General features: G+C 36.1%; 1 protein-coding gene across 1 annotated transcript in view; it reads right to left on the bottom strand.

Annotated features, from left to right (window-relative positions):
- Window positions 1-16811, bottom strand: part of TMPRSS15 (transmembrane serine protease 15) — a 56876-nt gene extending 40065 nt beyond the window's left edge. Inside the window, exons 1-9 of the mRNA XM_037377842.1 lie at window positions 16667-16811; window positions 14084-14214; window positions 13743-13810; window positions 12922-12966; window positions 10541-10683; window positions 8760-8804; window positions 6329-6370; window positions 5927-5962; window positions 3860-3979 (exon numbers count right to left, since the gene is read on the bottom strand). Of these exons, the coding sequence (XP_037233739.1) occupies window positions 3860-3979; window positions 5927-5962; window positions 6329-6370; window positions 8760-8804; window positions 10541-10683; window positions 12922-12966; window positions 13743-13810; window positions 14084-14214; window positions 16667-16811 (775 nt within the window). The remainder of the gene's footprint in view (window positions 1-3859; window positions 3980-5926; window positions 5963-6328; window positions 6371-8759; window positions 8805-10540; window positions 10684-12921; window positions 12967-13742; window positions 13811-14083; window positions 14215-16666) is intronic.
- Between the last annotated feature and the right edge of the window lie 888 nt (window positions 16812-17699).

The raw sequence follows: 17699 nt of genomic DNA, 5'->3' as shown, positions 1-17699 counted from the left end.
ACTTGAAACAGGACAGAAAGATTCAGACAAAAGTCCTTAGGTTGCTTATCCACAGCCTGGCAATAGTCAGTGCTCAGTATCAGGCATGAGCATGAGGACAGCTGGGACTACTTCCTTGAAGAACCTCCCAGTGCTTCCGCATTGCAGGGAGGAGGCAGATGTGGGCAAAGGAAGGCAGGATCACAGAAATCATTACATTTCTGTCTCCTTCTGGAGCCCTCAGAAAAGCCTCAATTGTTCTCCTAATAAGACAGGAGACACCTTTTGTAGGAACCACTTTCACTGCTCCCCAACATGCATCTTGCTGTCCATTTCTATTCACTTGATGTTGCATACAGAGCTCATTAGGAGGGCTTAATCCTGTTATCCTTGAATTGCAGGGACAATCTCCCCAAACTGGTCAGATCAAGCCCACATATTTTACTTGACAGGACCTTTCTCTGCCAAGGGCAGTACATTACTTCCTGGCTTACGTATGATTAAACTCCCTCAGTACTGTAGTGATGCTGTGAGGTAGGGAATCACAAAATGTTAGTGTAGCCATATAATAACCACAAAGAGAATCTGCAGAGAGAAACACCTCCTGGGATCAGCCTCCAGCCTCCCTTGCCTTACATGCTACATGGCTGCTTTTCAGCAATGCCAGCCATTATTAATAGATGCTGTTCAGACATTCATATTTCTCTAGAGAACCTTTTATTGAAATTGCTGACTACATTTTTGTAATGCCTTTTGTCACTGCACTGCATTGCAGGGCCAGAAAGAAACCTTTCAAGGCATTTTTAATCAATAAAACAAAACAAACAAACAAACCCCACAAAAATAAAAGGTGTTCAGTTGCCTGAATCTCTACTGAAAATGTGAGATTTTACTGAATTCTGTCTAATGCAGGAAGAGACTATTAAAATTCACCCTTATATCCTATATTTTAAAGCCACTAACATATTCTAAAATCAGAAATACTAGAGGGAATAATGAGAAAGATGAAAATGAAAGATGAAGTTGTCTAAAAGGCAGCAACTGTTTTGTGAAAAGCACTTGTAGCATGAATTATTAATTGGCTGTAAATCTCATTGTGAAACTCTGAAGCACTTCTGAAAATCTAGACAATTTTAGCTTTTATATGACTGTATTAAATTACTCTAGGGATGGGACATAAGTGAAAAATCAAATAGGTGGAGAAATTGGCAGGTATCCCCAATGTGCATATGGCTTATTGCCACTCATTGTACTAGTTTTGGAAAGTCTACTAAGAAACCTAAATATATGAATTTGTAAAAGCTCTGAGGTTTTGGATGGAAAATTTTAAGACTGAAAATGTAACATAAGAGTAATGAAGCAACAGTTTGTCCTCCAGGCAGAATTGTATTTCTGTAAGGTTATAAGCTGAAACTGCTAAACGAATGGTAACAATGAATTTCTTGGAAATACCATGCATCAGTGAAGACGAACAGGGGCAAATCATCCAACTCCCTGAAGTGGACTGTAACTACAGCTAGTTTCCTTATGACTTCTGTCTATTTTTACTTGTATGCACATTCCTGAAATTTTCAGCTCAGTTGTGCATATTCTTTAGTGACTGTTAAAACTGAGTAAGAAATAATACCCTCAGTTACAAAGGAGCAGGACATTCACAACTTATATTTGGTAGAGGCTCAGGGAGAGATGCAAATCAGAACCAAAAGCTGTGTGCATAAGAGGCTATGCCTACGCTGAAAAACTCTACTCAAACACAATGTATAACTTAAGCCACTGTGTAGTTTCCAGGGCACAGCTGAGTCATATCTACATAGCTTCAACTACATGTAGCTGAGCTTACTTTTGTTTGTATACACATGTATGAATACCACTTAAATTCTGTCCTATATAACAGGTTTGGCTGTAATATCTTTAACAAAATGTGAGCAAAACTTGTAAACTCAGAACTAATCATTCATAGTAACTAAAAAGCATTTATTTTGATGAGATGTATAAGACTACTTTTTAACTATAAGGATCTGCATTTTTATTAAGCTATATCTAAAATAAAATAAAATAAAACAAAAGAAAAAACCCAAACAAAATCCATGTCTCAAAATAACAGTATAATGGTAGAAATGAATGACTGAATCACTCTTTGTGGTTATGCTAGCTCAATGTTTGCTATGGAACAAAGGCCTAACTGAGGCTTCTGTTTTACCCAGCTGTAGAGGGACTTACTCAAAGTCCACCATTGTTGCAATCTAGCTGGATGCAGCTGTTATGCTAAAGAGACATCTGGATATGTTTCAGTGGATGTTCTACTGAAGTATTTTGATGGCTGTCTTCCCCAAAAAGTTCAGCTAAATCTCCCTTCTGAGTCTGGCAAAAATTCCACTTCTGACAGAAGGGGTCAGCATGTCACCAGCCTTCAGGAATCAGGCTTGCAGATTCTTGAAAAAAAACCCTGGTCTTTTACTTGCTTGTTTGTTTTTAAACCAGAGCCCAGTATTTTACATGTTTCTTAAAGCTCAGACCAGACTGCCTCCACCACTATTCTCAGGAAAGCTCAGAAAGCTGTTCTCAGAGCAGAAGGGAAATAAGCTTTCCAGATTGCAAGTAACTAATTCTACATTTAAAAAACAAACAAAAAAAAGGCTTAGGGAGTTAATTGCTCCAACTTTTCCTAAAACATTTGCAAAGTTATCTTTGCAAGAAAACTTTAAAGACTTTTAACTGAGAGTTGAGACTGTAAAGAGCAATGAAGACATTGACATGCATGTCTCCCTACAAAAAAGCTGCACACACACTTTGGTAGGCGGCAACGTAGTCAGACTCCTTAGTACAATTTCACAGTGTTCACTGCTACATGGAGCAGTGGTTGCTCTGCACAAAAAAGTGCTCAGGGCAACTGGACAGTCTGATTAAGCCAAACTCACTCACTGGCACTGAAGGATATAAACTTTTTCCATTAAAAACCAATCGGGTTTCAGGTTCGTAAGATTTTCACAGTCACAGAAGGGCTGAGGTTAGAGTAGGGACCTCTGGAGGCCATCTGATCCAACTCCTTACTCAAGCGAGGTCCACCTAGAGCTGGGTTGCCCAAATTTTCACGTCATGATCCTGCATCCCCAATGTGCTGCCAGCAACTCAAACATTTTCTGTCAGTCATACAAATGCTCCCATTCCCTAGTACTTGCTGTAGTGAGGTGCAGGTGGGTGGCCAACAGAGTTAGAGCTCCTGCCAGGGCTCTGGCAGCAGTCACACTCACCTGCCCCAGCTGCAAAATGCTGCCACTGCCTCCCCTCCACCCTGTCCCACCCCAGTTAAGTTTCTGGATGTACAATATCAACTTATCTGAGTGTTCACAGTAACCTGGGAAAAGCTGTTTGTAGTGATGTATGATGATATTCTTATTGCTGGAATCAAAAGAGGAACCTCTTTTCTGATTCCAGATAGGCCATTACACGGTTTCTGATACTAGGTAATGTGACTTCATAGCTGTATAGGGTCATAATTTTAACTTATTTGGAAAGAATATAATTCGATATTACTGGTGCATAACTTAATATAAAATGTCTATATTATTTAGTAATTTAGATAATATTTACTTATAGCATTAATATTTATACAGCAAAAAGTATGTTTACATTATTTTATATTAATATAGGCATATTGTAATATTTCTTTATTATTTATCAAACATATTACTCATTAATGAGAATTTTAAAAAAAATTGTTTCCATTTACAATATAAAAATTATGCGACTCACTCTTACTATTTTTAGTAGAATTGATTTGGACTTCACTGTGCATTTCATTGGCTATAGACTATTTACAAACTACTGACAAGTTTAAGTATGTTTAAAAAGACTAATTTATAGAGGTTTACATTCTTACCACATTTTTTTTCAGATTCATCTGAACCATCTGGGCAGTCCAAGACTCCATCACAAAATAAATCTTTTCTAATGCAGGTTACACCATCATCACAAAGTTCAGCAGGTGGCAAACACTCAGCTGAAATAATAAGGACAATACCAATAACAGCACAGCAGTAATGCAGTTTCACCACAAAGGAAAATTGACTTACCTCTGGTTACTTTAGCACAAATCAAATCAACCACTCTACTGTGCTTTTTACAAAACTGCATTTTTAGAAGCCTGGAATACAATGCCACATACTAAAAAGATAAATTTGCCATAGAATGGAGGAAGTTCTCATAAGTGACATGTTTTTTTAAACTCAGTTTGAAGTAGGGCTAAAAGAAATTTTTCATGAATTCCCATTTCCTTCCTCTACCCAAATAAACTACTTTATGCAACATAATAAATGACATTTTCCAATTTCTTATGCTTGAATAACATGAGAAAACTGTACTTTGATTTAAATACCAGTGAAAAGTCTCTGGTTTTGGTTGAATCCAGTTCTTCAAGTTCAACACATCGCAATGTTGCGTTCATGATGCTAAAGAATCTCATTTTCTAACCAGCATATCTTGAAAATGAAAGCCTTTAAGACTGGATTTTGAAATATCAGGAATATCAAAAATCCTATTCTTTTCACATTTACAAATAAAATTTATAAGTTAACAACAATTTTCTGCAAAAAAATACATGATTAGATCCTTAAAACTGTGGAATCCACTAACAGTGTTTTCCTAGAGCATAAATGCTCATCTACTGTGAACATGCTCTTTTAGTCTTCAGGTGGTTTTGGTATTAGACATCTGTAGAATTCAAGTAGTCCTATGAAAGTGAACAAAAACAGGCAGCTAAAATAAGCTTTGGAAAACTACCAATTTCAAAGTTCTTGAAAATTGCATTGAATTGTATGGAAACTGTTCAACTAGCACTATTCACATAGTTCCTTCAGGAAATGCTTACTGGAAAAGGTCAAAATTTCTTATGCAAGAAGGAAAACTATTGATTTGTAAAATTGATCTTCAGCCTTTAACCATTATTGTTTGAATTATTTTTTCATAAAACTGTTAGTTCTGTAACCAGATTAAGCAAACACTTGTATGATATTTTATTGTATATCAGTGTAAGTGACAAAGACTGAAATTGGTTTGGATGTATTGTAACATTTCAAAGTGCTTTACAGAACACCTTCAGTATTAGCGATGGAGACTGTAAAGAAGAAGAGCTGCCATTTTGCATCCAACTGGTAACTGAAACAAACCGATTATACTTCAGTCAAGCATTGAAAGTGATACAGTGCTGATGAATGAATTGGCACAGATGAACAGAGATGAAACTGTGCATTCTAGACCCAGAACAAAAACCCAATCAATAATCTAGGAATATGTTTTGCATAAGCCCAATACGAAAGAAAACATTGTTTACATGTACGATCAATTTTAGCTTTAGTCTTCAACTCAGAAAACTAAACAGCATTGCCACCTACTGGATAGAAATAAATTAACATTTTCTAATAAAACTGACTTTTTTAAAAAAAGCAAATTACCCTAAATTGCAATGTAATTGCTATACTCAACTAAAAAATGGCAGTAAATACATTAGACCCATTTGAAAATGCTTATAAATGTCATATATATTTCACCATTTCATAAGGCTAGGGGAGGTTTTCAAAGATTCAAACAGCTTTGGCTTTCTGTCCATGGAAGTCATGTGAGAGTTTGCTAAAAGTTGCTTGGGTTATTTTTTTTCCCAAAAAGCCTCAAGAAATAATAGGAAACAAAAACAAGCAGTCAGCATGACTGTCAATACATACACCAGTATACACAACACATATACCATTTTTCTACAATATACAGTCTTAGAAGTCCCTTCTCTTTGAAGATGTCTTGTTAGTCAAATCAAATGGACCCACATATCATCGATTAGTAGGAATGGGATATGAGAACTGAATGATGCGAGAAGAGGCTGTATGCAAACAGCGTTAACTCTAAGATCTCAGACTGTTTCATATTACTTCCCTGCTTCTCCCCAGTAGTAACCTACCTACAGTTGTTGAGGACTTGCTTGTGATGACTTGTCCTGGACCTAGGAAAACACAACCCAGGGTTAAAACTCTACTGGCTGTCTGGGAGCACTGCAGTTGCTTGGGCAGAACTAAGCAGCAGCTAGTCTGCTCTTATACTTGCATTATTTGTTGTATCCCCAAACCCCATCTTAGGTAATGATATGGTAATGCCAGCTTGAATGGCTTGATCCTGAAGGCCAAATGTCACAATAAACAAGAAAAATAATGTGGAACCCAAGTGTATTTTCAGTCATATTCTTTTAGCTTTAGTGACATGCTTTTAAATAATTTCAAAAGACTCTTAGAGTTGTTTAGGGTTTTTTTTCACTAAAATAACAGCAATGCTTTCCTGTCTTCTCCTGGTATGTTAAAATTCTGACCTGAAGTTGGTGTCAGGGAGCTTGTAATTAGACTCACGGGATCTGTGGAAACACGACAAGTTAAGACAACTTTAATATTAGTACTAAAAGTTGTATGTAGATTTTCTTATAAATAACATTGCTCAACAAATCAATTATCGCAGTGAGCAGTGGAGCCTCAAACCTATTAAGTATTTGCATATTTACATACAGGCATACATACACACCTGTGTGTATACATATTTACACGTGAACAAATGCCTTGGTACATAAGTAGATTTCTATTAGTGATAGTAAACTGCAAAACATCCTGGAAAAACAGAATGCTTATTTGTGATTGCTCCAACACAACTTCCACTTGGTGGTGCTTTTAATAAGTCACTAAGGATGGCCCTGGAGTTTCCAGCTCCCAAATAGTCTTTTGTTTCCTCTTTGAATTTGCATTAGCATCCCTATTTACTATTTTTCCTTTCCACATTAAGTCTCAAATGTGTGAGTAGGATGATGATGACCTCAGATGAGAAAGATCTATGTGTGACTACAGTTATCGGATCCTGTCCCTTAGTTTATAAAATGAAGGGCCAGAAGGAATAAAGTGAGAGATTAGTAAAGCCTTCTCTATAGTTTGTCGTCTATCAGTTTTGCTGGTAGAAGTTGCTGATCATTTGACATCACAGACTTACTTTTCCTAATGTCCCTGCTCTCCCAGATCTACTAGCGCACAAACTTGCATGAGGACTTCCTACCAATTTTCTATCAAAACATGCTTACTTAGCAAACACTGTTAAGTGCTAGGCCGTGTTGTATTAAACAGATTACAGGGCATTCTATGTCAGCAGATTTCAGGACACAGTTCATCTGGCAGAGGGAGAAGAGCCCAGCAGAAAGTGCAGGAAGGGTGCAGCTGGATGGACTGTTTCCACACAGATACACTCAGAGAAGAAATCTTCATACTTATCTTCATAGTAGTTTCCAAAGTGTTATATACATATGTATCTACCTACATATCTGCCTATATATTTTCTAAAGAATCGCTATTTTGGAAGGAATGAAACATTCAAAGACCTAAAACATAGATGCATGCATGAGCAAGCAGTTCTAATAAAGCAGTTATGGGGAAGTTAAGTCTTGAAAACTGTTGAAAAAACCTGGAATTGTTACAGGAACTCCTAAAAGTGCACATGCAAATTGACAGCAAAAGCCATGAAAGGAAAAACAGGACAGTGACAGATCCATGAGTGGTATAAGCACAAATCACAAATGGTCAGTTACTGTGCAAACTCACTGAAGTAACACGTGAGGCAGATAAGGATGGTTTTAGGGTCAACAGAGCCAAACCCCAAGCATTCAGCAGATGTAAACATACCACATATGGTAAAACTTTGGCATATGGGATTTGGACTGAAAAGAGCAAGGATGCAAACAATGTTAGCAAATATACAAAAAGGACCTCAAGCAGACCCAAGAGCAAGGGGGAAGGAATCCACACCAGGAACATTATTGCCCTTCCAGCCTGGGCTACTAACAACTCCCAGCTCCCTTCCCTCTTCCACTGGCACCTCCACCACCTCCCAATTTCTTCTTGAGGATGATTAACAACATTGAACTTAGGACTCAGGGGAGCACTGAGACAGCATACCAGAGGAAGGGAAAGATAGGAGAAAATGTGTGTGTTAGCAGTTTTAACTGTATCATTGGAAATATATTGTAGTAGTGGTATACTTTGGACTATACACGTTAGTAGACTTATAACTAGACTAATAATATTATGGCTGTAATTAGACTATCAAGAAACACTTTGCTCCTATATTCATAGCTGCATTTCTTTAGCGCACATAAATTGCATGAAGCTCCTGGTCTGGTACCCTGCCCCAAAGAATTTGTATGTGATAATTTGTATGTGTATGCATTTTGTATGCAACAACTCTACTTGCATCTAGTGCTACAAAGCACCTATTGTACTCTTCAGCTGTCTGGCTGGCTTTTGGCAGGTGTGCACTCCGTGAATTTGTGAGACCAAGGAGTTGGTCTGCTTCATACCCTATCGTCAGAAGACTTCCAGTGATAGTGGAAAGAAAGTCTGTCAACCAACATTGCTCAGTATATCAGTAACCAAAGCATGAGAGTAGAACTCTCCAGCCTCATCTACCTGCCTAAATCTGTGAAAACTTCAGCTTGTGACTCAGCTGGCTGATGGAGACTCAGCTTTTGTTTTGATCAACTAATTAAAGTCTTAGTCTTAGAGCTTTTTTACAGACTTCAGATCACTGCTTTCTCAAATGGTCAGAAATGTTGGAGGGTGGCTAACTACCACTGAATGGACCCTAGCTGTCAAGCCCCAGCTACAGCTAAGGCAGCTTTACTAAGTTATACCAGCTGAACAGCAAGTCTTGTGTTTCTTCATATTGTAATGGCAACAAAAAATAGTTTCTCATTTATGAGAGAGACTGACCTGATGAAGTTAAAGGCATCATTGTAGGAGGATTTTCAGTAGCTTCTGGAAGAAAGCAAGCTCATTACAAACTTTTATATAACACAGTATCTAGTTTTATAGGACTTAGAGAAAGAAAGCTTAAAAAAAAAACCCAAACCAACAGCTGTGACTATTTTTCTTTGAGTCACTAGCAGCATCCTGCTTCCCTCCTTTTGACCATCTCACCCTGTTCCCGGCCTTTTCTCAAACTCTATGGTCTTCCTAAGGAGGAAAGGTCTACATTAATCCCTTTCAATCCTCAGTGCCTATTCACTGTATTACATATAAAATGTCTTCATCTGGGGAATCTGTCTTGACACTTTATATACTATGAAGATTTTCAGAGCACCTGTGTCTTATAGAATAATATTTAACTCAGATAAATGAGTTAAAATTAACTTGGGATAATTTGCAAGAAATTAAGTTACTTTTAATTACTGTGAAAACTGTGATTTCAAGCAAGTTACACCTGTGCTCTAGTTCCCTCCCTCTTCTGAAATAGGAATAAGACTTCTCTTGCAGAACAAAATGAAATATAGGATGCAAAAGTGCTATATATGATTATGATTGTTAATTAGTTAACAGTTCTTATTTTATTGAAGCCCTCCTGATGAATGGACAGATGATATGAAATGCTTCATGTGAAAAGAGGCATTTTAATGATCCACAACAAGAAAAGTTTGACTACTTCGAAATTTGTCAATAGATATGCAACCATTTAAAAATCTCTTCATAATTTTCTTTGGTGGCATTTTTGATGTATAATGAGCAATCACTTTCCACAGTGATGTGCAGTTGTTTAGAACAACTTATTATATGCGTTGCAAGTAGTGAAGAGAAATTAAGATGTCAAGACTCTGAATTTAGCCTTTGTATATCTGAAGTTCTTACTCAGTAAAAAATGCACTTTTTAGGATGGAGTAAGAGACATTGCATGCCAGATGTCCCACTCCTCTTAAAGCAACCAGTTACTACTTAATAGTATCACCAGCAGGTCTTCAAATGTCAGCTAATCAACTTCCGCTTCAAAGGATTGAAAATGCTTTTTATCCTCATCCTCAGTAAAGGTCTGGTTTGAAGGTTATTGAGGTAAAAAGAGGATTCCCCTTGATCTTGTTGGGCTTCCACTTAGGCTTTAATAAATTTTCTACTACTTACATAAAATCACCATATTTGTATATTTTCAGAATTTAAAACTACCTGGTCTTTAAAGCCACATTCCTTTTTTTCCATTTACACTTTACCTAAGCTTTAGATGAATATGAATTCTGCTCCTTGGGTGCACTTTTCCAGAAGCTACACTCTATTCAGTTTGTTGTTCTTGATGACATCTTTTCAATAAATGAGTCTTCACTCACTGTGCAGCTAAGCCCTTTTCCTTATTCTTTAGCAAAACAGAATGATAATTGCATTTACTTATGAAACAACACAGTTGGGGCTTAATTGCTTTAATTTGGGGGATAACAAAATTGCAAATTTTATGCTACATAAAAGATGAAATTGAGTGGGTTTCACTAGTAAATCACTACTTTGTCCTTTACTCACTCGTTAGTGAACATGCACAATGCTGACTCATACTTTCTAGTTGACAAGGTTGTAAAAGGTTCCTTCAGCTGCTACTGAAAAGTTCTGTAATGGGGAAGGAGGGCACCCATGAGTGTAAGTAACAATCCCTTTGTTGTTTGGGAGCCAAAGTTTTCACTCGCATTACCTGTAGTTCTCAATGACTTATATAGAGGAAAAACGTTTACTAGCATTACCTGTGACTTGTATGCTGTTCACATCAATTTTCAAAGTCTGGGTAAGATTAGTTTTATTTGTGTTGATACCCCAAACCAGCTCATTTTTTACTTTCTCAACTGTTACCATCCACGTAAAATAAAGGGTGAAGATCACAACAACACTAGCAACACAAAACAGAGAAGGTAATTGGTTATGCAAGCTAATGAAGTAAATCTGCTGCATGACTTATCCAGACAATATTTCATTCCAATACAGGTTCCATTTGCAAAGTCAGAGTATCTTTAAGTGTTGGCCGGCAAAGATGACACATAAAGAAACACCTCTTGATTATCAGGTAGGTTTGAACCTTGAAGAAACAGAGCTTTTTTTCTTTATCTACTCTTATTTTCATGGTGGAAAAAAACCAAAACAGCATTCATATCAATTGCTGCAATGGAGCTGAATTTGAATAAACTAAAGGAGAAGTGGGTTTATTGTTATTCAACAGGTCTTTTAGTTTAAGCTGTAAAATATTGACAGTGAATCTTCAAGTGTTATGGAATTTACATAATATATTCATGTTACAAAAGTATAATACCAAGTGATCACTTCTATAAAGCAAAAATCATCTGTGGATTCTGCATCTCTGAGGATGTCCTAAGGAAACAGTAATGGCTGAAAGCAGAGATATTTTGAAATCAGCGATTAAACTACATTTGAATTCTATGGAACATGAATTTTATCCAGTTTTCTGTTTACTGTCTCCCATCCTTTCTAGATACTATTATTAAGTTTCATATTTGTAGCTAGATTAAGGTAGTGTCAAAATATGGTGCTTTCTAAAGATTTACTTAAATTTAGGTGCAAACTTTTTTATTCTTATGCACTTGTACGACCCAATTGCAACTGACGCAATAGTGCTTTTTGATAGGGTTGATTAATTCCACCATTTTTCTGTGCATAGTTTGCATTTTGCCATATACGGAAAAACTCCTCTTTAATTTCTTACATATTTCTGATAACCTCTAAGCCATGCTGAGCAAACAAAACCTTTTACTGCTATTCTTGTGACTCAGCAGAGTTTCAAGGATGAAGTAAAAAGGAGATTGCCCAAAGAGGTAAACACTTTTTACACTAAAAGACAAAGTTTCTGAGGCAAAGTAATATTTCAAGTATTATTTCAAAGCAGAAATGAAGACAGAACCTTACAGATGTATTAAAAGCCAGATCCAACACTCACAGACATCAGATTTTCTGTGATTTCTGTAGTATTTACATCAAGATACAGGGATGGAATTGGTTTTACCAAATACAGATATTTATATTGCAGATATCTAGATTTCCTATGTAAACAAATAAGCTGTTCTTTGGCATAACTGACCTCCTAGGAAAGGCACCTAAATTGACCAGATGAGAAAACTCAAACCCCATCACTTATAAAAAGTGTCTTGAGCAACTAGCTCAGAGATGTCTCCATTACTGATGCCTAAATTTTGATGAGAATAGCCCCAATGTATGCACAGAAATCAGATTGTGCTGACTGGATCTGCCTTCGCAAGGACAAAAACCTAGAACTGACGTACTCCTGCCACTGTACACTCCATTCCCTTGATGTTGTGAAATCCTTCACAAAGTGTTCATACTTCAACTTTGCAGCCAATTAGGCTTATGCCTACACTGTTCCAGTCAAAAGATTGCTCTAATCCAAATTGGCATTCCATTTTTGACTTACATGATTTCAGAGTTGGCTAATATCCGTTTTTCTTTTGTAAGCATGGTCATTCAAATGAACTGTCTTGTCTGGATATTTATCCACTGTATATATTTAAGAAAACATTTGTATCATCAGAACAGCTGGGGTCACAGAATCACAGATCTGCATCGTCTGTTGTCATGTAGCATGTACTTTCATTTTGTGGTCTCACCTATAAGACAACTAATTATATCATTTATTTCTCGAGGTCTTCCAGTTTTTCTAGTCTTAATCTTTTGTCCTCTGTTTTGTTCTTGCCTATCACAGTGTGTCATCGGACCTTTATTTATCTAAAACTTAAGTTACTAATGATAATGTGACATCTGGCCCCCAGCTTAAACAGCTTTCCACAAGCAAGCTCAGCACAAACTGATATCCCTTCTTACTAGCTAATTTCCTACCTACTTCACTGTCATCACCTTTCCCATTTTTCGTTCTAAATTGGCAGTCCCAGAAAGGATTGCTTCTTTTTTATTTCTTCTAATCCTAAAGCATGTTTTTGAAGTAAAGATATGTCTTGAAGCTTCATAAGCTCTTTAGATGGCCTCATTCAGTCTCTGAAGATGTATTTTTTCATCTATTCAGTGTCCACTGAAGAACTTTCTAAATTAATAACATCATTGTCTTTTGTCCTTATTTTAAGTAAACTTTGTCTTATGTAATTACCCAGTCTCTGGTTTCTTGAATCTTTCATGGCCATCTTCAGGTTTCCTGTAGAAAAAAACCCCAACAATAAAACAAAATACAACACAAAAAAATGTGATTCCCCTTGAGTTTATAATGTTGTGGATAGGATGGAAGTGTGTTCTGAAACTGTTTAGTAATGGGAGACAGTATTACAAGTGTTTTGCTGAATCAGGACCTTATTGCACATGAAATTAACGCTACAGACCTCACTGCATATATGGAACTTTTTTGCCAGTGGGCCTTTAGTAGGACAACCAACATAACTGGATATTGAAAAATGAGGTTAAACAAACTTTAATAAATTAAGCAGGTCTTACTGTATCTACTTTATGGACTCCTTAGGACACACAGGGTACAGCTTTACCTGGTGTCAAATGACAGCCTCACTTGCTAACAACTGAAGGAGTATGAGTTAAGAAGATCCATGTCCATAGGGACATATGAGTATATTTCCATTCACCTTGGCTTATACCAGCAGATCTCTAACCTGAACTTTCTTCTAGATGGCAAGGGCCAGCAACCCTAAAAATGTAAAAATGTAGATGTTTTGTGAGTTGGTCTTAGGGCTCAGCCTTACTAGTTTGGTGAAGGCATGGACATACAGGAGTCTGAGAAGGAAGTCTGCCCAAGGGGAAACATTATTGCCAAACTTCCCACAGTAGCACTTGGAAGACATGAAAAGTATAATATAGGAAGTTCCAAAGAGTCTCTTGAAAAGCAAGGTGTTGGCAAGCACTCCTGAGAGAAATGGCTAAGTGAGGACTTCTGATGTTTGCAAAAATTAATTAAACTGTACCTACTTGAACTGGGAAATTTCACATCTCTGAAATTCGTTTTTCAGATCACTTGCTTGAAAGACATTTTGTATCTATATGGAAGAGGAAAATCTTGAACCAATACAGACTGCATTCATACTTTTAATAATAAATATTTTTTCATTCCCAAATCTAGACTACACAAGCAAACGTTTTCTTTGATGCTTCACTGATTTTCACAAATAAGGAATATACTGAATTCTGAAGTCAGGACCTGAAATATCTCATTTTGGAGAGAGGAAAAAGCCATCAACAGCAGGTCATGTTAGGGAATTCATATACTTACCAAATACTCTTTAATTAACTGGGGACCAACAGGTTCTTACCAATTGTTCAACATCAAAGGCAAGGACTTTGAAATCAGCTGATGATCTGTTTTGCAAAGCAGGAATGAATGATGTCCCAGAGAGTATTTTAAATGTTCCTATGTAGCCATGAGCATTCCCATCTGCTTTAGCTAGATAATTAAAAATAAAATTAAGTGTTCTGAATTATATAGAAATAAATGAAAAACTTTACATTAGATTTTATTCCACACAGATCATCAATACAACAAGTTTTAGCTTTCTGGTTTGCTTTGTAATCAGAGATATTTTGCCTAGTTCCGGTTTTAAAAAAAGTGATAGATGTTTTTCAATGTTCACAATAGTTACAACTGCAAACAAATTTATATGAATACTACTTGTCTTTGGGTTCTCCTTACTTTTATTTCTGTTTTAAATCCTGTTTTCCAGCAGTGCTGTGAATGTATAAAGGGGAGGTATGTCCAGTTATGTCTAACACAAGGAGCAAAGATACAAGGGAAGAATAATAGTGAATTAGATTTTTGTGTGTTCTGGATTAAAAATATTAAAAATTACTTTTTCACACTTTCTGTATTGAATGCTGTGCACTTTTTATATAAATGTATGCTGCTTTTGCTGACAACACTGGAAACACTAGTGTCAGACCAGTTAAACTAATTTTGACCTGACCTTTCTTATCAATACATGCATGAAATGTTGGGAGGTTTTATGAGGACACTAGGTGACTGGTCCTTATTGCAAATTTAACCTTGATTTTTAATACGTTACATCATATGAGGTATGCATAAAGCAATTCATGATACATTTTAAATATTTCCTTACTGTGTAACACACTGGAAATTTTCAGATAAGACCCAAATTAATGTGGTTGATTGATAGAAAGTGACTTTTGCTTACCTGTTACAATACCAGTGGTATTTTTAGGTTGTGTGTGAAGGCATTAACATCCAAAACAAATTTTAAGACAAAAGCAGGTAACTAATAAAATACTACAATAAACAGCTTGTGATGGAAGGCACAGCCTAGGGACACCAATTTGCTACTATCAACTAGTAACAGCAGACTACTTTGAGGTTCTTTGAAATTCATTTATCCTTACAACAATTGCAAATCTATTTAAACAAACGTTTTTAAATAGTAAAGGTTTGTGGTTTTTTGTTATATATGTCAAATATAATTTTTACAATGTTTTATAATTATTATTTGTACATGATTAAATTCTTGCCTATTTATCATCTAAACCCTAAGTCATTAATTTAAAGCCTGTCTCTAGATGCAATAATAAACCACCATTACCTTTAAGCTCATTTTATTTTAAAAGAATATGATAGTATTCTGGTAAGAAGGGAAGAAAGTCAGTAGGGAGAACAAATTTTAAAATCTGGAATGAAAAACACTACCAACTAAAGGTATAAACATGAATATTCTGACAAAACAGGATTATTTTAAAATATGGCTTACAGCTAGTTTAGTCTTCATGTGCTTCTGTATGAAATAGTATGGAATTCTGGTTAATGAAGGCACCAAAAACTTCAGTGTATCAGAATTACTTTTTCAGCTACAAAATTCACTGTAATGAAAAAATACATTTTTTGAACCTTTTGCCTAGCCTGTTTCCTTCTCCTCATTTCAAAACATATTTTTGCTATTAGCTGTGACAGCTCCATAGACTTAAATCATTTTCCTTTCAATTCAAAATCTAGATCACAGAAGGGCTGAGGTTGGAAGAGAACTCTGGAGGTCATTTGTTTCAACCCCTCTGCTCAAGCAGGGCCACCAACAGCCAGTTAGCAAGGACCACGTCCAGACAACTTTTGTATATCTCATCAACAATCTCATCAACAATTCTACACTGGGCTCTCACCAGTAGCTCACCAGAATTGGACACATTATTCCAGGTGTGACCTTACCAGGGCACAGTTAACTTATATCCAGAGGATCTTTAAACCAAGACTCTAGTTCCATTGTCATCCTATGTCAATTTTTAATTTTAGTTTACTTTGAGCATTAGTAGCTTGATTCTATCACATTCTCAGCACTGGCTAAATACTAAAAAAATTACCTTAACTTTACATGGGGCTGGAGTGGACTGTTACAAATGAGTGGCTTAGGTTAAATGGCTAAACCACTTGTTTGTGACACTGTCTAGTGCAGGATCTCTCTTACACCAACAAATGACTTATTTTTTTAATTTTAATAATGAAGATTCCAAGAGATGTAGAACACCTAAAGCTCCCCACAGACTTCAGTGGATTATCAATGTCTTTCTGAGAAAAACTTGATACCTGGAAAAAAAAGCAAAAATTCGCAATTTCTTATATTACTTTCTCTAGTTTATGAATTCCAGGGACCTCTCCTAATGTCTAAACCATGTAAATTCTTTTCTGTGGCTTCAGGACATGTTTCAAGTACTTGTATTTTTGCCTATTTTGTTCACATCGATTTCCAGCAGAGGAGGAAATCATACTCCCCCACCCCTATACCCCCCAGCATTAAAATAATAGCATGAAATAGGAAACATAATTCCAATGATAATATTACTGGTTTCAAAAGTATCAACATCTGCTAAAGAACTCCTGAAAAGGTTAAAGAGTGGTTACTTACCTCGTTCTAACTCCTGGATTGATAACCATGAAAGTACAATCAGTCCAACACAAACACACACAAAAAGTGCCAGCAGAGAAGCAAACAAAATTTCATAGTAACTAAGAAGAACATATTTCTTATCAGATGATTTTTGCAGCTTCATTTCTGTCTTGAGAGCTTGTATGATTAAGGACTGACAACAGACACAACCTGAAAAGGGGGGTAATAATCTACATGAACAGATATTTATAGGAGATGCTCGTAAATTAATTACACCATAAAACTACACTGACATAGCTTTTACAACATTCCTGAACACTCATATTCACGCACAAGATATGCAAATATGAAGAAAAGAAATGTCTTCAGAAAGGAAACATTTAAGATTGTGTCTGTCATGAAGAATAAGCAAAAACACAGAATTGTAAGGTTGGTCACTGGATTTGCACTATTTCTTGTCTTTTGATGTTTGAAAGTTAGTTTTAATATAAAATATTGCTGTCAGATGTACTGTTTATTCATTATTTTTGGTAATTCTTCACAAGTGCAGTTACGAGGACAACAGTGAAAGCCATATCTTTCATCAGTCTGCTTAAAAAGTTTCTTTAACAGTAATTTTATATATACAGGAACTGCTGGCAAATGAGTTGTTTAGTACTGTGCCACAGTTCATCAATGTGTTCAGCACTGAACGGTAATTGAGCAGTACAAATTTAATCTGTGTAAGACGTAGTTCTTTGACCATATATCTGGAGAACGAACCAGAGAAAACATGAAATGTATGCTTGTATTGTATTTTCTTGCCAGACATAAATGTGCCATGGAATACAAGCCCCTGATAAAGTTAAAGCATTGTGGATGGCCAGTGCTGCATCCTTAATAAAAACAAGACTAAATTAAACAATGTACCATCCAGCCCAAAACTTTTTATTACAAATTTAATCTGTCAAATCTTTTGAGTAAATCAGCTCCAAAAGAGTAAAGTAATACTGATTTTGTGTTTCATGTCCTGTGAGCTACTGGTTTTGACTCTGGATCAGAGACCCTAAAT

This window comes from Falco rusticolus, chromosome 2 (genome assembly GCF_015220075.1).
Source record: "Falco rusticolus isolate bFalRus1 chromosome 2, bFalRus1.pri, whole genome shotgun sequence".
In the NCBI taxonomy this organism is placed as follows: Eukaryota; Metazoa; Chordata; class Aves; order Falconiformes; family Falconidae; genus Falco; species Falco rusticolus.
The sequence above is the reverse complement of the archived record's forward strand: the minus strand, read 5'-3'. Positions and strand labels throughout refer to the sequence as shown.